The following is a 24,149-nucleotide window of genomic DNA, read 5'->3' on the forward strand; positions in this document are numbered from 1 at the left end:
TTAATGTATGGCTTCCTAAAGGGGAAAAAAAAAAATGAAGGGCAGAATACATGTGGGGAGGAAAGTGTGCATGGCCTTTACATTTCCTGGAAGTTACTTATTTGGAGGGGGCGGGACTTGTAGCAATTGGTGGAGGTGCAGCAACAATGGCTGCCCACCTCTTTGCACCACTGTGATCAGAAACAGCATTAACTGTTCAGAGCACCATTCCCCTGTAGCTTCCACCAGCTCTATGGACCTGTGGAATATGTACTCAGTCATTGAGGAATAAATGCACGGTGCTTGCTTCTAGCCCAGGGGTCAACTGCCACAGTAAATTATCTGAAATTAACCACAGTTTACCCCTTCAGTTCTTCCCCTGGAAGTTGCAAACCTTCAACATAGTCCAGAGCTCCATATAGTTGTATTAGACAGATTTTGCCAATGCAGTTGTTGTTGTCTAGGTGGGGAGAGAGATTCCTAGTGCTTTGTATTCCATACTCTTTCCCCAGCCCCCAGACGGATGTGGTGTTTTTTGTGCTTTGTTATTCTAGAGAGGATCATAAGCATATAACCAAAGTCATTATCTTGTTTGATTTATTAGCCTCTGTGTCTGTGAGGTGCTTGGGTTGCAGCCAGACAGATGTCTGTATTCTGAGAAGCCACATAGTGTATTTTTAAATTATTCCATTGGTATTGGCTTCTAAGTTCTTCCTGTGCCACCTTGTTGATTGACAGGCTGCTGGTTGCTGGCAATCTCACCTGGTAATTGGTGATGTTATCCAGAGATGCTAGAACTGACTAGAGTTTATAGTGCCCTGGGGTTTTGGAGGCATTAGCTAGGCAGTAGTACCAGTGCTATTTCCAGCCTGTGCTTTTGAGTTTGTCTCCCTCTTTCCTAAGCAAGTGAGATGCTTCTATCAGTCACTGTGAAATTATCCATTTCCTCTAATGAGCAGATTTTGATTTGGGGTCTGTGGCAACTTATCCTAGCTCCATGCCAGGTCACAAAATAGGGTCTGACTGAGCCTTGTCTTTGCTTTTTATTTCTTTCTTTTCATGGCATGTAAAAGCTGTTCAAACAGATAGCTATCTCTGACCTGATTCTTTGGAGACATTTATTTGTGCTCTGCTGGAGGCTCCCTGTCTCCTTCCTGTTTTTAATCTTATTTAAATGTCATTCACTTGATTTTGTAATTAAGCCTCCCCTCTGCTTCTCTGAGGCAAGCATCTGAGCTATCTGAGCTACCACTTAATTGTGTCTTCCCATGGTTGGCTTGTTCCTGTCTGCACCTGGTTTACCTCCATGTGGGGGACAGGTTTTAGTACTGGAGAAGTTCCCATATCCATTATTTATTCTACTCTCCTACATAGCAACACAGTTTTCCTTCCCCTTCAATTCACAGCAGCATAGGAAAAAATCTGGGGAAGTCTTTATTGCTATAGGGTAAATTAATGCTTGGAACAGCTCTGCAAACAATATCTCTCGTGCAGTTTTGGGAGGGGATGCTGTGTAAGGTGGCAAGATTCTCAGGTGGATGACACAACTCTTCCTATTTGAAAGATTAGTGTTCTCTTTCTCTGGGAATTTAGAACTCAGGGAACCATCCTGGCTCAGCTTCCCAGAACCTGCCCACTATCCTTTATTTCTTTTCTTTTCTTTTTTTTTTTTTTTTTAAAGATTTGTTTATTTATTTATTTATACAAGCACTGGGTACAGTCAGAAGTGCAGGAGGGTGAGAGAATTCACCAGAGCCAGAGCGGGGAGCAGAGCAGGCAGAAGGACCGAAGTACACTGCTGAGGGGAGCAGCGGGCGGCAGGAGAGGTCTGTGCGCCATGTGGGACCCTCCTCCAGGGCCGGGGAGCAGCCAGGGATTGAACCGGCGCTGCAGAGGCCGTGGGCAGCTTCGCAACCCAGCGCTCAACCACTGCGCCACAGGGGAGGCCCTATCCTTTATTTCACTAGTGTCTGCATGCAGAAAATTCAGAGCTCTGTATGTTACTCTCATACTTGATACGCAAGAGTCCCCTCGGAAAGGAGTATGGACCATAGCTAAGTATGAGACTGACAGTCGCCTCTAGTACAGAGTAAAAAGAGATAGCACTTGTAGCCAATTTGTAGTTCCTGAAAAAAAGTCCAGAAACTAAGTTCCCAAAGTGCCTAGTGAAAAAGACTTTCAATGAAAAAACAAACATTTAATGTGCAACTTAATACTTCAAATATTTTACTGACCTTTCTTTTCTATTTTTTTTCCCTCAGCATAGGTTAAGAGTATTTGGAGCCAGGTGTCTAAAACCTCATATAGTAGTTAGTGAAACCCACTATCCCCAAGTTCTGTTGGTATTTATAATGTTGTCGGTATTTCAGTAAATTGGTAGCTTTGATTGTGAATTTGGATTATTATTCTGAAGACTACTCTAGTAGTGTCTTCAAAGCTGCTCGAAATTCATTGTGAATTTGCACTTGTACCCAGGAGTCCATGGCTCTCTGTTTATTGATTATATTTTGCTCATTTCCTTTCCCTCATCAAAGAGGAAGTACTTTTGTATGTTTGCCCCTGTATCATTATAGTGTACTGTGATATAAATGTCAGCTAGTTAGTTAGGTTGGAGTATAGAAAGTTGGGATGGAGTATTTGTGGGGCTCATGTTAGTGTCAGTGAAAAGAAAAGCATTGATCTCTTGTTGTTTTTAATGTGGTAAAATATACATAATATAAATTTTACCTTTTTGCCATTTTTAAGTATACAATGGCATAAGTACATTCACATTGTTGTGCAACCATCTCCATCATCCACTTCCAGAATAGTTTTCATCTTCCCAATCTGAAACTCAGTACCCAGAGTGCATTTTTCCCTCCCCTTATCTCCTAGCAGTTACCATTCTTTCTGTCTACATGAATTTGACCACTTACAGCTTATGTAAGTCATATCATTTGGTATTCAACCTATTTTGACTGTCTCCTTTCAGTTAGTATAAGGGCATTAAGGTTCATCCATGTTGTAGCAAGTATCAGAATTTCCCTTCTTTTTTGGACTGAATTCCATTTTGTGTGTAACCTTATTTTGTTTATTCATCTGTCGATGGATGCTTGTATTGCTTTCTGCTCTTGTGCATTCCTGCTTTTGGCTACTGTGAGTAATGTTGCTATGAAACCTTGTTTTCAATCTCTTGTTTTTTGAGAACATTAAAGTGTTCCAGGTGAGTGGCGTGAAATTCCAAGATGCTTACAAGCGAGGTGGCCTTGAACTTTAAGAATTTTTTGCTTGGGGGCCTCCCCGGTGGCGGTGGCGCAGCAGTTTAGCGCTGGGTTGCGAAGCTGCCCGCAGCCTCTGTAGTGCCGGTTCAATCCCCGGCTGCCGGCGAGGGTCCCACATGGTGCGCAGACCTCTCCTGCCTCCCACCTCTCCCTTCGGCAGTGTAGTTCTTCGGTCTGCCTGTTCTGTTTCCCACTCTGGCTCTGGTGAATTCTCTCACCCTCTCGCACTTCTAACTGTACCCAGTGCTTGTATAAATAAATAAATCTTTTTTTAAAAAAAAGAATTTTTTGCTTGGCCACTTTGACATGTAAGGGGCTGATTAATGGAGTTCTGACTAAAGTTATGGTTTTGATAGTAAATACAAATACTGGCCCTACATAGCTAGCTCCCCACACCCAATGTTTTTTAAATTGAAATTTAGGAGGAAGCAGTATACAGTTTCACAGACCTCAGCATATGGAGTTCAGGGACTGCTCATTATGTTGCTCTAAATGCACTTTAGCTCCAACTAGCTTTGTGGCTTCTGGTGACTTACTTGATCTTTCTGAATTTGAGTTTTGTCATCTGTAAATATCTAATAGAAAATATCTGTTTCACTTGATAGGTGAGAGAACTTAGCAGAACAATATCCTTTAAGTGCTTTGCATAATGCCTAGAATCTACCTCATGCCTAATGTTACCTCCCTTGTCTTTTATAACCATTGTGTTTCTTCCTTTGAAAAGAGATGAATGCAGTTTGGGGGAGGTGATTTCTGTAGCTAAGTGTCTCTTTTTAAGATTTCAGGAAGAAGCCAGTAGAAAAGAGGAAGATCTGAGATACTGTGTGAGCTTCTGGCACAATTATTAATTGTAGTTGTTACTCAGCAGGAAGATATGTTAGATTCCTGTAGATGATATGTCTTTCTGGTGGTGTTGTTTTGGGGCAGCCTACACCAATGAGAATTGTCTTTTAGGACCAGAAAGGTCTAAACCACCACATATGACCTTATCTGAAAAGATACTCTAGAGGAAGCTTGGCCATTCTGTTTTGTGACTGTGAGGATGAGCAGCCATTGCTCACGCAGTTTGCAAAACTGTTTACACAGTCTTGAGTCTATAACAAAGACCCTTTGGAAATTCTTTAGAAAAAGGCTCAAACTTTGGTGAGAAAAAGCTTATATTAGTCCCTCCTCTCCTCTTCTTTTAAACCTTTATTTAAAAATTGGAAACATGGTAAACAAATGGTTAAATTGAAATGACCAAAAAAATGACAGAAAAAGTGCACCCTGTCTCTCTTATCTTTACAATGACTGCAACATGTATTGTACTAGATACCAAACTCTTATAGACATATGACTAATTAACAATACTATGTTTATACAACCAGCACTTATCTTTTAGTTATCTTAACTCTTCCCTCTATGTACTGCTACTTCTGTGACTGTCCTTGGAACAGTTTGGCTGGTCATGTGCCCAGATGGCACCAAATGGACAAGTGGTTCAAGGGCAATTTGCTAAAAATGTGTAGGTGTGGAGGGGGTGAACCAAGAGCCAGCCAGCATGAGCTCTGTGCTACTTGTGTGTTGGCACTGAGATCCTGAGTAACTGTCCTCTGTTGTCCTTGAACCTGCCCCTGACAGGAGGCTATTCTCTTCTTTGGCCTGCTGTCTAAACTCTGTGCATATCACTGTACCTATAGCTTATGAATAAGCCTGTTGATTGTTTCTTTGTTTTGGTCCTGATTTTTGCATAAAGAAAGGTGGATCTTGTCTCTCTTTCAGATCCAGATCCAATCACATTCCATGTTCACTATGTAGTTCTGTAGGAGGCAACCCTCATGGGAAAAGGAGGGACAGCATATTAAAAAATTTTTTCCTATGTTTTGTAGAGTTAACACTGGTTTACAACACTGTATGTGATTTTGGGATATAGGTTCGCACCTCTTCAGATCTATGTTAATACACTAGGAACAGTTTTAGTTTGAATATCTGAATACCTATGTGATTTTTTATTTTTTTGAGATAGTAAGAGCATGCAGAAGCAGATGTGTGCAGTGTGAGAGCTAAAGAGGAGATGAGAGCAGGTATGAGGACCTGCTGAAGTGGTTTGTGCTGGAATAAGCTACTGGGAGTTTTCATGTTGTAAGAGTAGTGGAAAGGTAATAATATGGAAGTAAGTATCTGTTATAGTAACTGAGGACTGAAAGAACAAAGGGGCCAAATACATGAAAATAACCTGAGCTGCCAGGCGGAAGCGAAAATTATAAATCAGAGTAGAGAGAATTGTTGGTAACAACAGTCACAAGTCTCAGCACACCATTTCTATGTCAGCTTTCCTCCCTTTAACATTTAACTCCATCTGGCACCTTTGTTTAATCATATCTGAATGGCATAGTAGAAAGAACACTAAATAAGAGTTTCCCACTTTCTTTTCTTTCAGGTCCCAGCTTAGTCACTTACAGGGGGAGGCTTTCTTATCCAAAAATGAGGGATTAAATGATCTCTAAAGTCCCACAAATCTATCATCAGCGATGTTGAAGTCTCCCAGGTTTAGATCTCTCATCACATCAAGTTGGAGTATAGAATAGACTATGTTTGCAGTGGTGTGTAAGACACTGAACAGCTGATAGGATGGTTGCAGCATCAGGGAAGTGAAGAGAAAAGCACTATCCATGGGATACTTGGGGCATTACATTTTGAAGGGGATTGTGGTGCCTGATTACCTGAGACTTGTGGGAGCTAATTTTAAGGTTACTTTGTTTTAACTGCCTATTAATTCCCAGGTAAGAAAATCTTGATTTTTTTTTTTTTTTTGGGATGGGGTTGGGTCTGACCTGAATTATCAGGGGAAGAATGCAGGTCTCTCTGTACTGAGTCACAGAGTATTGTAGTGCTGGGCTCTCCTCAATACCATTTGACTCTGTCAATGTTGGTTGCAGTTGGGACACAGGTCACCTCTTGGCCTCTTTGCTTTCTTCCTCCCCTCATATTTATCACTTTGTCATCCTTGACTCTGAATCCCAGAGATCAAGACTAGCTGTAGTCTAGCAAAGAGGCAATAAATCATTGCTCCCACTTTCTTTTCATGAGGTTTCCTGCCCCTTAATTACCACATATCCATTGCTGAAGCTGCATCTTTGTGCTGTGGGTTCTGGGGACAAAAGCCCTAGTTGATTGGATGTCTGCGAAAGCTACTTTGTCTCTCTTCAGCCATTATGTTTTGTAGAGTGCCACTTGTGTTACCCATCCTCTCCCCTTGTCTTCTGTGAGTTTGTAGAGTCTGATTGTCAGGTAATTTATCCACTACCAGGCTTGTCTAAACTCTGGGGTTAGGGACTGAAGTGGACAGCCCTTAAATAACTCAAGATGATCTTCATTAAGGAGCATGTTTTGGCTGGGGTTAATTATTTTTATATGGATTTTAGCAAGTCCTTTTCTTTCTCTGTGCCCCTGGTAGGCTATAAATTGGTTGTGTGATCTTGTATGGGCTCCCATGAAGCCTTTTTATATCTATCTATCTATCTATCTATCTATCTATCTATCTATCTATCTATCTATCTATCTATCTATCTACCTACCTATCTGTTTTGTCCAGTTCAACAGTTAACAGACAACATTGAAGGACCAGCTGCCTCTGATTTGCCTTTCCATTATGAAACCTCAGTGAACTTAGGTCATTGGGGCAGGGATGCAGAGTTTGTAAATGAGGATGCCTTATCTTCTTCATCCCTAGCCAGATTTTTTTTTTTTTTTTTGGCTATTTGAAGGGAATATTTATGCTGTAGAAACAGAGTATAGACAGACTCTTGTACTTTTTCTTGCCTGCTGTTTCTTTACTATACCTGTGCTTCAGAGGATTGAGAGTGAGGGGTGTTGTGTGGTAGGTAGCAAGTGTCTGGAGAGTGTCATTCCCTGCTGTTTCAAATCAAAGCTCACATCTCTCCTGTAAGAGGGGTAAACTTCACACAAAGCTCAGCCAGCATGGGAGAACAGACTTCTCTGATGGCAAAGAAGCAGATTTGGTCTTTAAAAAGGAGAGGTCAAGCCTTTTATGTCTGTGGAAGTGGAAGAAGATAGAAGGACCACTGATTCTTTATAGATTCCCATTGAGTAGGGAAGCTAGATACAGGGGCAGTAGTTAAAATATGCACAGGAGCAGGATTCATTTAGTGATTCTGGGTGATAGAGTAAAATACAATTGATAACTTTTTTTATGTTTAATATTTATTTGTAAAAATATCCTTAAAGCTGCATTGTAAACCCGGGACTTGCATGGTTAAACTAGGAATGCCTCAGTAAGGATTGCCAGACAGAAAGGGGATCTTTTTGGTAAATGTTGTCATGGTTGTGAGAGAAAAGAGCAAGCTGCATTTTTATTTGAATAGTGAGGGCAGCAAGGGCCTTTTTTTCCCTCTTCATTGAGCTCTTTTTCCATCTAGAGCTGAAGCAACTATAGGTTCTACTGTGTAGCTGGCACATCTGGGACCAGTTAAATTGAATTATATCCCTCTTAACAATGATTGAAACAAATATCTAAAACTTGGTGACATGCAGTGCTTGCAGCTTAGGGTGAGAGGGGCCCTCATTTTTACCTGTAAATTAAGCAAATATGATGGGGAAATCATCTAGGAGTAAATTTAGAACGTTAAGGTGTTCATTTTATAAATTTTTGTGCTTACTTGCTTTGTTTTGTTCTTTTTTTTGTTGTTGTTGTTGGCTTATAACAATGCACATGACTCAGAGGTCTAGGTTCACAGCTGTTCACGTGCATGTTACCACATCATACCTGCCGTGGGGACCCCCGTTCCTCTACGAGGATCCGTTGCACCCCCTTTCCTGGTAGCTACCAGCTTCCTCTGGTAGCTTTGAATATACAGTCAGAGTTTAGGGTTTGCTTTGCATTGATTTTATCTGCTTCTTTGTTTTGTTTCTATTCCACATATGAATGAAATCATCTAGTATTTGTGTTTTTCCTTTTGACTTACTTTTGCTTAGCATAATCCATGCATGTTGTCACAAATGGAAAGATTTCATCTTTTCTTTCTTTCTTTTTATTTTTGTGGGACCCTCGCCGGTGGCCAGGGAACGAACCGGCGCTGCAGAGGCTGCGAACAGCCTCACAGACCAGCACTCAACCACTGCGCCACCAGGGGAGGCCCTCTTTTCTTTTTTAAGATTTATTTATTTATGCATACAAGAGCTGGGGTGTAGGCCAGAGGTGGGTGGGGTGAGAGGATTCGCCAGAGATAGAATAGGGAGCAGAACAGGCAGATTAACTGAAATACACTGCTAAGGGGAGCAGTGGGTGAGATAGGAGAGGTCTGCTGCACCATGTGGGTCACCTCCCTGGCCAGGGATCAAATTCATGCTGCAGTGGCTGGGGATTACTTCACAGTGCTGAGATTTTTTTTTTAAGATTTATTTATTTATTTATTTATTTATTTATTTATTTATTTATTTATTTATTTATTTATTCATTCAAGCACTGGGCAGTCAGAAGCGTGGGAGGGTAAGAGAATTCACCAGAGCCAGAGCGGGGAGCAGAGCGGTCAGAAGGACCGAAGTACACTGCTTAGGGGAGCAGCGGGCGGCAGGAGAGGTCTGTGCGCCATGTGGGACCCTCCTCCGGTGGCCGGGGAGCAGCCAGGGATCGAACCGGCGCTGCAGAGGCTGCGGGCAGCTTCACAACCCACACAGTGCTGAGATTTAACATCTTGTGCCACCAGGGAGGCCCCTCCTTTTTTTTTTTTTTTCTTAAAGATCTATTCATTTATGCACACAAGAACTGGGGTACAGGCCAGAGGGCGGGGGTGAGAGGGTCCACCAGATACAGAGTAGGGAACAGAACAGGCAGATTGACTGAAATACACTGCTGAGGGGAGCAGCGGGCAAGTCAGGAGAGGTCTGCTGCGCCATGTGGATCACCTCCCTGGCAGGGCGGGAAAACTAACTTGTGCTGCAGTGGCTGCGAATAGCTTCATAGGTTGCGTCTTAACCCCTTGCACCACCAGGGTAGCCCCCCTCTTTTTTTTTTATAGCTGAGTGTAATATTCCATTGTGTTTATATACCACATCTTTATCCACTTGACAACTTAGGTTGTCTCCATAACTTTGCTATTCTAAATTGCTCTTAGTTGCTATTTAAGAAGTAGCAAAAAGAAGCAGATATAAAGAAAAAACAAAACCTTCTATGGGTATATAAGTAGACATGTACTTGGGTAGGTCATTTCACATGTATCCTGCCTTACCTGATTTTTAAAATCTTGGTAGCTGTGACTTACTCTTTCCACTCTTATTTGGATTTCTGGGGAGCTAGTCTGCTTTCATTTAACTTTATTGATTATGCTTTAAATAGCTAAATAGCTTATTGTCTTTTTTTTTTTTTTTTTAAGCCTTGATAAATTTGCTGAAGTTCCTCATGTCAAATGAGACTGTGCTTTTGGCCAAACACAACATTTTTACATTAGCCCTTATGGTGAGTAACAAAATGTTTCTTTTTCTGAAATCATCCCTTAAGACAGAGCTAGGTCAGTTTGAAATAGGAATTGGTGGTCTGGTAACTAAGTCACAGGGAGAATCAGAGCTTTACTTTGTTCTTGGGTTAGGTTAGTCTTTTTGGATCCTCCTCATTTTTATCTGTGTCTTAGCAAATCTGGGGCTTTCTCTTTCCTGAGAGCATACTATCTGGCAGGGGCAGATATAGATTAGATCTCTGTGTATAAATAGTGAACTGTGTTCCCAGTTGGGAGACTGTACTGTATTACTGCAGTCTCTTATGTAGCTAAGTAGCAAAACCTCTAGAGGTATCCCAGTCAGACGCGTGAATCCTTCATAGTTGTACTTGGCTACTGGGGAACATTTCAGGTGCTTCCTCATCTTACTGGTTATTTGGGTTAGAAGAAAGGCATTGTGCTCTTGACTGTCTTCTTCAGGAAGTGTTTGTTTATAAATGCTTAACATTTAGTGGGGGAAAGCCCTAGTATTTACTGATTTCCATAGTAGAACTGAAGCCATAATGACCAAGGTCAAGATAATCAGCATAATATCATTGAGGGTAGAGTTTGGAAAAGATATGCAGTAACAATCCATTTTATGATGTTCCTACCACAGAGATATAAAGTATAAATTAATCTCAAATACATGGATAATAGTAAAAGAAAATAATTAGGAAGTGATAAGTTTTGAGTTCATTTTAATATAATTCATTTAGTTGTAAGTTTATGTAAGTTAAGTTTTACTAATGGCTGTATTTAACGGCCCGTCCACCAAATTCCTGAAAATTTAACAATCATCTCACACAAGCCAGTGAGAAATGGCTACAGCATACCACTGAGAATACCCTTCCGGTTTTTATAGCATGATGCCTATATATGGACTTTTGTTTCTTTTTTAGATTGTGAACCTATTTAATATGTTTATCACATATGGTGACACATTCCTGCCCACCCCCAGCAGCTATGATGAACTCTACTATGAGATTATTCGCATGCACCAGAGCTTTGACAACCTCTACTCCATGGGTAAGCAGTTTTTTCTATTTACTCTTTCCTCATCGTCTGTCTGATTTTTGGCATGTGGGAGAAAAAGACTATGAAAGAATTCCTCTAGTTACTTGGTGCCCTTGCTTGGCAACAAAACATAGTACTCTCCTCTTTTCAGGCAGAAGGAAGGTATATGTGGATGTCTTTGCCTTTAGGAACTTAGAATTAATATTAGTGGAAAATTTGGTGGAAAGGGCTAGCAACTTTTAGCCCTTGATGCTTGAGAAGGGAGGCTTGTGGATTTAGTGACTGCTGTTGAGAAGGGAGTGAAAGAGTGGGCGGAAATTGACAGCGGCAAATAGAAAAGCTTGGATCCCAGAGGAACATTGTGTGATTTGAGAAGGTACAAGATTTTAAGGAGTTTTAATGTACCTATGTATTTTTAGCATAACTTATGAGAGGAAGTGGATATTAGATAAAAATCTTTTTCTAAAACTTTTTGGCCATTGGCTCCTTGAAATTTAATTCTTCAGCCTTATGAGTTGACTTAGTTTCTGAAAGAGGTCATGTATCTTTGTAAATTTGGGTAAAGTATCTAGTCACTCCTACCTGGAGTTTGAAAGGTCAGGAAAGATTCCTTTACACTGCACAGGAACAGAAAGCCACTCAGTAAAATTAGCTATTATAAAACCTTAGCTTTATTAAGCCTTTTTGAGATATAATTGATATTTAATAATTACATGCATTTAATGTATACATATTTTAATAAGTTTTGACATATGTATATATATGGATATGAAGCTATTACAGTGAGCAAGGTAAAGAATGTACCTGTCATGTGTATATATGTATATGAAGCTATCACTGTAATCAAGGTAAAGAACATATCTGTCACCTCTCCAAAATTTCTTTGTATCCCTTTAGAATCCTCCTCTTGTGTTCCCCTTACCACCTCTATCCCTTATCCCCTCCATCCCTTGGCAACCACTGATCTGTTTTCTGTCACTATTGATAGTTTGCTTCATCCCTTCTGTTGAGACTGAAAACTCTTATCTCCTGCTTGGGACTCCTGTATCTTGAGAAAAGTGGAGGGGATTTGGAACAAGTACCCTAGGAGAGGAGTAGAAACAAATTGTAAAAAAGAATACTTGTTTAGGAAGAGAAAAACCTTTTCTAATAGACTTTTAAGAGCAGAGAGGAAAACTTATAAGAGAACTATGTTTAACTTTGTTAGGACATCTTAAGCAGTGGGATTATGGTTTTTTGATTAGTTATTTTTTCCAATTGCAAGTGTCAGAAAACTCCAACTTATTAAACTATCTTAAACAATTGGAAAATCATTTCACTTTCCAAGAATTCCAAAGAGTATCAATTCCCAAATGATGTAACCAGTTGCTCAACGGTGTTTACCAGGGTCCAGGTATTTTTCTATTTCTCTGCTCTCTCTTACTCAATATAATACAGTTTTGGTGTCAGGGCAGCTCCTCTCAGAATGGTAAATTCCAGTTGTCACATCAAGACATGTCTTTTTCTTTTTTTTCTTTTATTTATTTATTTATTTTTTGTGCAAGAGCTGGGGTACAGGCCAGAGGTGCGGGAGGGTGAGAGGATACACCAGAGACAGAGCAGGGAGCAGAACAGGCAGATGACCGAAATGCACTGCTGAGGGGAGCAGGCTCGACAGGAGAGGTCTGCCATGCCATGTGGGAATCCCCCTGGCCATCTGGGAATCAACCCCCTGCGCCACCGGGGAGGCCCCTTTTTCTTTTTTTAAAGGGACCAGAAGCCTCCCATGAGTACTGTCCCACAGACTTCCCATTGACCACATGTGCTTTATGTGCCCTGGTGGTTTTGCATCCACCCTGCTTTACTACCATGCTTGTTTTGAGAATGTAGAATTTTCTGAGGATGTTAAACTGCCCCTGAGGCTTTTAACACCCAATTATAGAGAAATAAAGGTATCTTTCAATCAGGAAAGGAAAGAGAGCTGGAATGGGAGATACATTTTATAGAAGCATTATGTACCTGCCCAGTGGGGCTATGTACCCAGATGAGATAAATAAACCCTTAGTAGCTATAGTAACAGAGATATTTGGGAATTCTCAAAGCTGCCAAGAGAACTAAAATGTTTACCAGGATAGATCAAATAGGAAAGTGAAAATTTTCACTAAATGAAATACAACGGTTAGTAGTAGCATATTTTACTGCTTTCCATTTTACATAAAGTATGATGAAACTTTATGATGGAAAAAAGCATTTCTTAAAAAGATTTATTTATTTATGCATATAAGAGCTGGGGTACAGGCCAGAGATGCAGGGGGAGAGAGGACTCACCAGAGACAGTGGGGAATAGAACAGATAGACTGACTGAAATACACTGCTGAGGGGAGCAGTGGGCGAGACAGGAGAGGTCTGCTGTGCCATGTGGGTTTCTCCCTGGGAATGGAACTCGTGCTGCAGAGGCTGTGCATTGCTTCATTGTGCGGTGCTTAACCCCTTGCACCACCAGGGAGGCCCAGAAAAAAGCATTTTTTAACAGTCAATTTTTTTGGAGTATGATTAACATATATATAGTAAAATTCACTCAAAGTTTGAGTTTTTTTTTTTTTAAAGATTTATTTATTTATTTATACAAGCACTGGGTACAGTCAGAAGCGCGAGAGGGCGAGAGGATTCACCAGAGCCAGAGCAGGGAGCAGAGCAGGCAGAAGGACCGAAGTACACTGCTGAGGGGAGCAGCGGGTGGCAGGAGAGGTCTGCGCGCCATGTGGGACCCTCCTCCGGTGGCCGGGGAGCAGCCGGGGATCGAACCGGCGCTGCAGAGGCTGCAGGCAGCTTCGCAACCCAGCGCTCAACCGCAGCGCCACCTGGGAGGCCCCAAAGTTTGAGTTTTAACAATGCATACAGCAGTGTAATTATCACAAAAAAATCAAGATATAGAAGAGTTGCATTATACCAAAAATTTCTCTTCTACTCCTGGGAGGTCGTTTGTATGTGTTGCTGAATTTGATTTGTTAATGATCATTAGGGATATAGGGCTGCAATTTTATTTTCTTATAATGTATTTTTTAGTTTAATTTTCTTTTTTTTTTCTTTATAAATTTTATTGTTATATTCCCCATACAATTGCAGCCCCCCCATTCTGACCCCAATCCCTCCCCTCCCGCCCCCGCCCCCCTAAAAGTGTCTCTGGTTCATAGTTTTTTGTTGATTTTGATTTTCACTTCCTTATAGTTATTCATTTTCCTGGTCCCTTATTTAAGTTTTCTAGATTCCTGCTATGAGTGAGACCATCCGGTATTTTTCTTTTTCTTTTTGGCTTATTTCGCTGAGCATGATCCCTTCCAGCGCCATCCATGTTGCTGCAAATTGCATGTGTTTATCTTTTTTGAATGCTGAGTAATATTCCATGGTATATATGTACCACATCTTCTTGATCCAGTCATCTATTTTTGGGCATTTGGGTTGTTTCCAAAGCTTAGCTATTGTAAACAGTGCTGCTATAAACATAGGGGTGCAGGTGTTCTTTGGAATTGATGTTTCTGTGTCCTTTGGGTAAATACCTAGGAGTGGAATTGCTGGATCATATGGAAGCTCTATGTTTAGTAGGTCCAGAAATCTCCACACAGCTTTCCACAGTGGTTGGACCAGTTTGCACTCCCACCAACAGTGCAGAAGAGTTCCTTTTTCTCCACACCCTCGCCAGCATTTGTTGTTGCTAGTTTTTTTAATATGTGCCATTCTCACTGGTGTAAGATGGTATCTCATGGTAGTTTTGATTTGCATTTCCCTGATGGCAAGTGATGTTGAACATTTTTTCATATGCCTGTTGGCCATTTGCATTTCCTCTTCAGAGAAGTTTCTTTTTAGCTCTTCTGCCCATTTTTTGACTGGATTATTTTCTTTGTTGTTGTTGAGTCTCATCAGCTCTTTGCAGATTTTTGTGATCAGTCCTTTATCATTAGTGTTGGGTGCAAAAATGTTCTCCCAGTTGGTGGGGTTTCTCTTTGTTTTTGTTATTGTCTCTTTTGCTGTGCAGAAGCTCTTTAATTTGATGTAGTCCCAGCTGTTTATCTTTGCCTTCACTATCACTGCTTTGGGTGATGTGTCTGTAAAGATGTCTTTGATGTGCAGATCACGTAGTGTTTCGCCTATATTTCCTTCTATATATTTTATGGTTTCAGGTCTTATGTCTAGTTCTTTAATCCATTTTGAGTTGATTTTTGTGTATGGTGTGAGGTAGTGGTCAAGCTTCATTCTTTTGCATGTAGCGACCCAGTTTTCCCAGCACCATTTATTGAACAAACTTTCTTTGCTCCAATGCATAGTCTTTGCTCCTTTGTCAAAGATTAGTTGACCATAAATCTGTGGGTTTATTTCTGGATTTTCTATTCGATTCCATTGGTCTGTATGTCTGTTCTTGTTCCAATACCATGCAGTTTTGATGATTATGGCTTTGTAGTATAGTTTGAAGTCTGGGAGTGTAATGCCTCCATTCCCTTCTTTTTTTTTCAGGAGAGCTTTGGCTATTCGGGGTTTTTTGTGATTCCATATGAATTTCATCAATAATTGTTCTATTTCTTTGAAGAATTACATTGAAATTTTGATTGGAATAGCATTGAATCTGTATATTGCTTTTGGAAGGATGGCCATTTTAATAATGTTTATTCTTCCAATCCACGAGCAGGGGATGTCTCTCCATTTCTTTGTGTCTTCTTCTATTTCTTTTAACAGTGTTTTATAGTTTTCTTTGTGTAGGTCCTTTACCTCTTTTGTTAGATTTATTCCCAAATATTTGATTTTTTTTGTTTCAATAACAAAAGGGATGGTTTTTTTGATTTCTTCTTCTTCAGATTTATTGTTTGTGTATAGGAAGGCTACTGACTTTTGCATGTTGATTTTGTATCCTGCCACTTTACTGAACTGATTGATGAGTTGAATTAGCTTTTCTGTGGAGTTTTTGGGGTTCTCTATGTATAATATCATATCGTCTGCAAATAGTGATAGTTTGACTTCTTCTTTTCCTATTTGGATTCCTTGGATGTCTTTCTCTTGTCTTATTGCCCTGGCTAGGACTTCCAGTATTATATTGAAAAGCAGTGGTGAGAGTGGACATCCTTGTCTTGTTCCAGATCTTAATGGAATTGCTTTCAGCTTTTCACCATTGAGAATGATACTGGCTGTTGGCTTGTCATAGATGGCCTTTATGATGTTGAGGTATGTTCCTTGTATCCCAAGAATTTCAAGGGCTTTTATCATGAATGGGTGTTGCACTTTGTCGAAAGCTTTCTCAGCATCTATTGATATTATCATATGGTTTTTATATTTCTTTTTGTTGATGTGTTGGATAACGTTGATTGATTTTCGGATGTTAAACCATCCTTGTGCCCCTGGAATGAATCCTACTTGGTCGTGGTGAATTATCTTATGGATACATTGTTGGATTCTGATGGCTAAAATTTTATTGAGGATTTTTGCATCAGTGTTCATTAGGGAGATTGGCCTGTAGTTTTCCTTTTTTGTGTTGTCCTTGTTCGGTTTTGGTATTAGTGTAATGTTGGCTTCATAGAACGTGTTTGGTATTGTCCCTTCCTTCTCAATTTTTTGGAAGAGTTTGTGAAGGATAGGCACTAATTCGTCTCTGAATGTTTGGTAGAATTCATTTGTAAATCCATCAGGTCCTGGGCTTTTGTTTTTGGGGAGGTTTTTGATTACCATTTCAATTTCGCTAATTGTAATTGGTCTGTTTAGGTGTTCTATTTCTTCTTTATCTAGCTTTGGGTGATTGTAGAGTTGTAGGAATTTGTCCATCTCCTCTAGATTGTTAAACTTGTTTCCATATAACTGTTCATAGTAGTTACTGATTATTCTTTTGATTTCTGCTGTGTCCGTTGTGATTTCTCCTCTTTCATTGATGATCCTGTTTATTTGTGCTTTCTCCCTTTTTTCCTTTGTGAGCCTAGCTAGGGGTTTGTCTATTTTATTGATTTTTTCAAAGAACCAGCTCTTGGTTTCATTGATCTTTTGGATTGTTTTTTTAGTTTCAATTTCATTTATTTCTGCTTTGGTTTTTATTATTTCTTTTCTTCTACTGGTTTTGGGGTTTTTTTGTTGTTCTTTTTCTAGATCTTTGAGCTTCGAGATTAGGTTGTTTCTTTGAGTTCTTTCTTGTTTCTTGATGTGAGCTTCTATTGCTATATATTTTCCTCTTATTACTGCTTTTGCTGCATCCCATACATTTAGGATATTGGTGTCCTCCTTGTCGTTCAATTCAAAGAATTTTTTAATTTCTTCTTTGATCTCCTCATTAGTCCAGTGGTCTTCCAGTAGTGTGGTTTTTAATCTCCATGAGGTAGGAAAGTTCCTTGCCTTCTTTTTATGGTTTATTTCTAGTTTGATGCCTTCATGGTCAGAAAAGATGGTTGATATGATTTCAATCTTGGTGAATCTGTTGATGTTTGTCTCGTGCCCCAGTATGTGATCGATCCTGGAGAATGATCCGTGTGCGCTTGAGAAAAATGTGTATTCCGTTTTTTTGGGGTTTAGTGTTCTATAGATGTCTGTTAAGCCCAATTGCTCTAGGTCCTTATTTAGAGCTTTGGTTTCTTTACTTATTTTTTGTCTTGTTGATCTATCCATTGTTGATAGTGGTGTGTTGAAGTCTCCCACTACGTATGTGTTTTCTCTGATGTCTGTTTTCAGAGAGGACAACAGTTGTCTGATATATTTTGGTGCTCCTTCGTTTGGTGAGTATATGTTAATGAGTGTTATTTCTTCTTGAAGTATTGTCCCCTTGATCATAATGTAGTGACCATTGGGGTCTCTTTTTATCTTTTTGAGTTTGAAATCTGTTTTATCTGATATAAGTATAGCTGTTCCTGCTTTCTTTTTTGGTTCATTTGCTTGTAGGATTGTTTTCCATCCTTTAACTCTGAGCCTATTTTTATCTTTTGTAGCTAAATGTGTTTCCTGGAGACAGCAAAAGGTTGGGTTTTGTTTCTTAATCCAGGCTGCAACTCTGTGTCTTTTTATTGAAGAGTTTAGTCCATTTACATTTAGAGTTAATATTGATATGTTAACATCTGTATTTGCCATTGTGTTTGTCTTTCCTTTGATTTTATTTATTTATTCTTTTAATAACTTTTTTTTTTTTTGGCCTTCTTTCATTGTTATTCGTCCCTCTGAGGTTCTGGCTTTAGGACTCCTTGTAGTATTTTTTGGAGTGGGGGTTTAGTTGCAATGAAATTCCGGAGTTTCTGTTTGTCTGGGAAGGTCCATATTCTTTCTTCAAAGAGGAAGGAGAGCTTTGCGGGATAGAGTATTCTTGGTTGGCATCTGTTTTCTTGGAGTCTTTTGACTATGTCCCTCCACTCTCTCCTTGCCCGTAGTGTTTCTTCGGAGAAGTCTGATGTCAGCCTGATTGGCTTTCCTTTGAATGTTATCTGTTTCTTCCCTCTTGCCAGCTTCATTATTTTTTCCTTGTCCTGGATTCTTGGGAGCTTTACTATTATGTGTCTTGCTGTATTTTTTCTTTCGTCGTGGAAGTTTGGTGTTCTTCTTGCTTCTTGTATATCAATTTTCAGCTCCTTCTTCACATTTGGGAAGTTCTCTTCAATTATCTCTTTGAATATTTTCTCTGTTCCTACTTCTCTCTCCTCTCCTTCTGGTATTCCTATAACTCTTAATTTCCTTTCCTCATGGAGTCAGATAGTTCCCGAAGTCTTTCTTCATTCTTTTTCCTTCGTACTTCTCTTTCCTTTTCTGTTTTGGTTCTTTTTATTTCTGTGTCTTCAAGAGCACTTATTCGTTCTTCCATTTCATCAATTCTGCTTTCATTGCTTTTCCCAGAATTCTTTAGTTCTTTCACTAATTCTTTGATCTCCTGCATTTCTTTTACTTCCCTCTTGAGGGACTCAATTTCATTCTTCTGATCGTTGATTATTTTTCCCTTATCATTGTTTTCCTTTATGACTTCTGTCAGTTTTTTAATCACGGCAATTTTAAATTCTCTTTCTGGAAGGCTCAGAAGTTCTTCCAAGTTACTGTCGTTGCAATCTGGGGGCTGGTTTTCTTTTTGTGGTGTGCTTTTTCTCTGGAGAGTTGCTAGGTTGCGTGTGGTTCTTCTCCTCCCTACTGTCTGTTTTCTAATTCGCCGTATGCGTTGGGACACTGTGTTGTTGGGACTGGCCGGCATCTCTGGTGGGCTTCTCTGCTCCCCTCTGGTTCCTCCAGGAGTCATCTGTCAGTTTCAAGCAGTCTTTATTGGAGAAAGGTCCCTGTCCTAAAATGTCGATGTGGGGACACACTCCCCTGTGTGCCTGGTCTGCCCCGGCGGTGGGTTCCTGCTCCCCCTCTGGGCTTGGACTGCAGGCCAGAGGGGGTCTGGCGTGGGCGAACTTCCCCCGCTCACCTCTGGCTCCTGAGGAAGCCTTCTGCAGGTAGTCTTTACTGAAGAAATGTCCCTGTTCTAAAATGGTGATGTGGGACACACTCCCTGCGCGTCCGGTGTCAGGCACACTCTTCTGCGTGCCTGGTCTGCCCTGGTTGTGGGTGCTCGCTCTCCCTGTGGGCTCAGACTACTTGTTCGGAAGGGGCCGGGTGTGGGCTAACTCCCCAGCTGGCCACTAGCTCCTTCAGGAGCCTGTGCTGGCTTCAAGTCGCTAGGTGGCGCCAGAGATCTCTCCTAGAGCCCTTGGGGAGCTGGGACAGGGAGCAAAGCGGGGATGGTAGGGTACACCTCAACGGCTTTGGGGTGCTGTGTCTGCCTTGTGCCCCACCGTCGTGGGGAACCCACGCCCCTAATTTCATGCCCCGGGTCTCAGTTCCAAAGCCCTCAGTTCCAGGACGCGGGCTGTAGCCCAGTTCAGTGGCGCGGGAATGGCGCCTTTTGCACCGCTCCCGTGCCTGGGCGCCTGGTTCCTGCTTACTCAAGGAGGGACCTTCACCTCAGTGAGGACCTCCGCGCGTCTTCCCGCAAGCCTAGGTCGTCTCCCAAGCCTAGGTCGCAGGCGCAGGGACCTGGGCAGCCTTGATCCTGGTCTGCTCTTGCTTTTCAAGCGCGCCGAGCGCGCCGCTTTCTGCGCAAGCTTACCGGTAGCCCGGGCTGTATGCGCGTCTCCCGGGGTCTTTGTTCTTCTCTAATGGCGCCCGGAGCCGTTCGCTCACCGCCGCGGCGAATCCTGCAGGGTTCGCCTCAGCTCCCTTTCAAGGGGTGTGGTGGCTGCAATAGTTCCTTTCCACTCACAGTCCTGCTTGCTGCGTCGTTTGTTCTTGTTGGCTGTTTTGGTTTGTTGTTTTCCTCCTCTCTGCCTGTCGGAGAGTGCCGCCTCTGTGGGCGGGGGAGGGGAGCAGGGTTCTGCACTTCCCTCCCTTCTAGTCCTCTTTTATGGCCACTTTCTTCTTCGGGTAGTTTGCTGGAGTCACCCGTTTATCTTCCGTGTCCCAGTTCTCACTGGGACCTGCCGCTTTTCCTCCCTATTAACTTTTTTTAATGGGAGATCTTACTCGCAGCGTCTCCTCCCCGCCATGTTGCTCCGCCCCCTCTAATTTTCTTTTTTAGTTTATTGAAATAACATTGGTCTATAACATTGTATAGGTTTCAATTGTACAGCTTTATAAATAAATGTCTGCATATACAACACATGTTCACCATTTAAATTCTAGTTTCTGTTCTTCACCATATACACCCCTTTTCCCAATTTACGCATCACTCCCCTTCCCTTCTGGTAACCACTGTCTTGTTCTTATAGTCTAAGAGTTTGTTTTTATTTTGTTTTGTTTATTTCCTTTGTCTTGTCCACATATAAGTGGGAATTATATGGTGTCTTTCTTTTGATTGATTTATTTCATTTAGCCTAATACCATTCAGCATCCATGTTGTTGTAAATGACGGGATTTCATCCTTTTTTTTTTTTTTAAATAGGCATGTATTATTTATTTATTTGTTTGTTTGTTTGTTTGTTTATACAAGCACTGGGTACAGTCAGAAGCGCAGGAGGGTGAGAGAATTCACCTGAGCCAGAGCAGGGTGCAGAGCAGGCAGAAGGACCGAAGTACACTGCTGAGGGGAGCAGCGGGCGGCAGGAGAGGTCTGCGTGCCATGTGGGACCCTCCTCCGGTGGCCGGGGAGCAGCCGGGGATTGAACCGGCGCCGCAGAGGCCGTGGGCAGCTTCACAACCCAGCGCTCAACTGCTGCGCCACCGGGGAGGCCCGATTTCATCCTTTTTTATAGCTGAGTAGCATTCTATTATACCACATCCTGTTTATCCACTCATACATTGATGGACATTTAGATTGTTTCCAACTCTTGACTGCTGTGAAAAATGCTGCAATGAACATGAGAGTGCTTGTATCTCTTAGAATTAGTGTTTTCATGTGCTAGGGATAAATACCCCAAAGATGGATGACTGGATTGTATGGAATTTCTATTCTTAATTTTTTGAGCAATCTCCATATTATTTTCCATGATGGCTACACCAGTTTGCAATCCCATCAACAGTCTATGAGGATTTCCTTTTGGGTTTTCTTTTTCTCTACATCCGCGGCAGCACTTTTTGTTTCTTGGCTTTTGGATGATAGCCATTCTCACATGTGTAAGGTGATATATCGTTGTTTTGACTTGCATTTCCCTTATGATAAGAGATGATGTACATCTTTTCATGTTCCTGTTAACCAGTTGTATCTCTTCTTTGCACACATGTCTATTTAGGTCCTCTGCCCATTTTTCAATTGGGCTGTTTTTTTGTTGTTGAAGTGGTTATTTAACAGGCTTAATCCACTTTACTTCTCTAGTATAAAAATTTTGTGGTGGTCACAGCTGTAACCTGGATCCTCTGCATTGAGACTCTGGTTTGGGTCTTCACAAGATGGTCAGTGAATTCCTGTTAGGGAGATTTAGTGACCACAGTCTTTCCAGAGGTCAGGGGTAAGATAGCTGTAGGTCTTGGAGATGGCATTGAAAGTGGTGTTGGCAAAGTTGCCCAGGTGGCAGTGCAGCCCATAGTTAGTCATCAGTGTTAGCTATCATCAGCAACTTCTTGAACACAAAGGCCGAAACTGCCAGTCCCTCTGGGCACAGGGATGAGAGGCACACCAGCACAGAGCCAGTGGCCTGTCATCTAGCAAGGGAAGGTATGGGGCCTGCCAATTTTATTCCTGCCTCACCTCATGGGAAGGATGGAGAGCTTGGCCAGAATGATAGTCCCTTGGATGGCAGTGGCAACCTCTTTGGATCACTTAACATTCAGATCAGCATATCCGTCATAATCACCAATAATGATAAATGCCTGCTTCACAAACCAGCCTGGGCCTGGTTTTGCACAGATATAATCTCCTCACCCTGGGTTGGCCCCAGAAAAAAAAAAGTGATCGCAGATTCCTTGATAGACAAGGAAAGAGTAGAGCTCCTCCAGAGACTTGATCTTCATGCTCTTGACCAGGCAGCCCAGCTTAGTGACAGCTTAATTCAAGAGCTCCATGCTGGGGGCCTGGCCTGACCACAACTAAGACCCCTGTCAAAGCCTCCACAAAAGCCGCCACCACCCCTGCTACCACTTCCCACTCCAGGACCCTCAGACCCTCCCTCAGCACTATTGTTGTCCACTGTTCGGTGTGTTCACTGAGAAGAGGCTTGTTGAGTTGTAAAGCTCTTTATATTGTTGGATACTAACCCATTTTTGGACATATGATTTACAGATATCTTCTCCTGTTCAGTAGGATACCTTTTTTAGTGGTAGTTTCTTCTCCCATGTAGAAGATTTTTCAGTTTGAAACAGTTTCATTGTTTGTGTTGCTTTTTTTTTCCTTAACTCCCTTTGGAGCCAAAACTCCAAATGTATTTATCTCAGGGAGCTTCTTTTTTTTTATTTTTTTTGCATTTTTTTAATTTAAATATTTTATATAATTCTTACATCTTTTTTCATCTTTGCACAATGTATGCATTTTCATTTTGGTTATATTCCCCATACAATTGCACCTCCCCCCTTTTTTTGACTCTAGTCTTTCCTTTCCCCGCCACTCCCCCTCCCCAATAGTGTGTCTCTGGTTTATAGTTGATTGTTGATTTTGATTTTTACTTTGTATTGATTAGTCTTTTTCCTGGTCTCTTATTTAGGTTTTTTAAATTCTTGCTATGAGTGAGACCATCCGGTATTTTTCTTTTTCTTTCTGACTTATTTCGCTGAGCATGATCCCTTCCAGCTCCATCCATGTTGCTGCAAACTGCATGTGTTTATCTTTTTTGAATGCTGAGTAATATTCCATGGTGTATATGGACCACATCTTCTTGAGCCAGTCATCTATTTTTTGGCATTTAGGTTGTTTCTATAGCTTAGCTATTGTAAATAGTGCTGCTATAAACATAGGGGTGCAGGTGCCCTTTGGAATTACTGTTTCTGTGTCATTTGGGTAAATACCTAGGTATGGAATTGCTGGATCATATGGAAGCTCTATGTTTAGTAGGTCAAGAAATCTCCACACAGCTCTCCATAGTGGTTGGACCAGTTTGCACTCCCACCAGCAGTGCAGGAGAGTTCCTTTTTCTTCACAACCTCACCAACATTTGTTGTTGCTAGTTTTTTTAATATGTGCCATTCTCACTGGTGTGAGATGGTATCTCATTGTAGTTTTGATTTGCATTTCTCAAGGAGCTTCTTTTGGTTTCTGTTTTCTTTTATGTATTTTAGAGTTTCAGGTCTCTTGTTCCCAACTTTAATCCATTTTGAATTTTTTGTGTACCATGTGAGATAGTGGTCCAGTTTCATTTTTCTCTGATTCTAATAAGTGGTAATAGTGACCTTAAAAAATGAGTTGGAGAATGTTCTCTCATTCTGTTTTCTGGAAGAATTCTTTAGAAGTGGTATTATTTCTCTTTAAATGTCAGCATTTAAAGACGCTTGTCAGTAAAGCCAGCTAGGCCTGCAGTTTACTTTCTTGGAAGGTTTTTACCTGGCAATTAACTTATACAACTACTTAAGTTATCCATGTCTCCTTGAGTAACTCTTGGAAGTTTGTGTCTTTTAAGGAATTTGTCTTAGATTGTTTCAAGTAGTCAGTTTTATGGGCATAGAATTGTTTGTAATATTTACTTTTAATGTCTGCATCTTTACTGATTTCCTTTCTTTTATTTCTGATATTGATAATATGTATCTTTTTTTCCCTTGGTCAGTCTAACTACATGTTTATCAAGATTATTGACTTTTTTTTCCCCCAAAGAACCAGTTTGCAGTTTTATTGAATTTTTTTCCTCTTGTTGTTTTCTCCTCTACTCTTAAAAAAAAATTTTTTAGATACATATGTTTTTATTTTTCTTAAAAAGATTTATTTTATTTATACAAGAGCTGGGGTACAGGCGAGAGGCATGGGGGATGAGAGGATTCACCAGAAACTGAGTGGGCACAGAATAGGCAGATCGACTGAAACACACTGCTGAGGGGAGTAGCGGGTAAGACA

The 24,149-nt window shown here is 41.0% G+C and overlaps 1 protein-coding gene across 2 annotated transcripts in view; it reads left to right on the top strand.

Moving 5' to 3' along the window:
* Positions 1-24,149, top strand: part of ARMH3 (armadillo like helical domain containing 3) — a gene marked incomplete at its 3' end in the record, with an annotated part of 183,874 nt that overhangs the window by 70,250 nt on the left and 89,475 nt on the right. For both annotated transcript variants that reach the window (XM_084245906.1, XM_084245907.1), the window contains 2 exons: positions 9,611-9,693; positions 10,612-10,738. In XM_084245906.1, coding sequence (XP_084102032.1) covers positions 9,611-9,693; positions 10,612-10,738 — 210 coding nt within the window. The remainder of the gene's footprint in view (positions 1-9,610; positions 9,694-10,611; positions 10,739-24,149) is intronic.

The sequence above is a fragment of the Talpa europaea genome, assembly GCF_964194135.1.
Source record: "Talpa europaea genome assembly, chromosome: 10".
Taxonomy (NCBI): domain Eukaryota; kingdom Metazoa; phylum Chordata; class Mammalia; order Eulipotyphla; family Talpidae; genus Talpa; species Talpa europaea.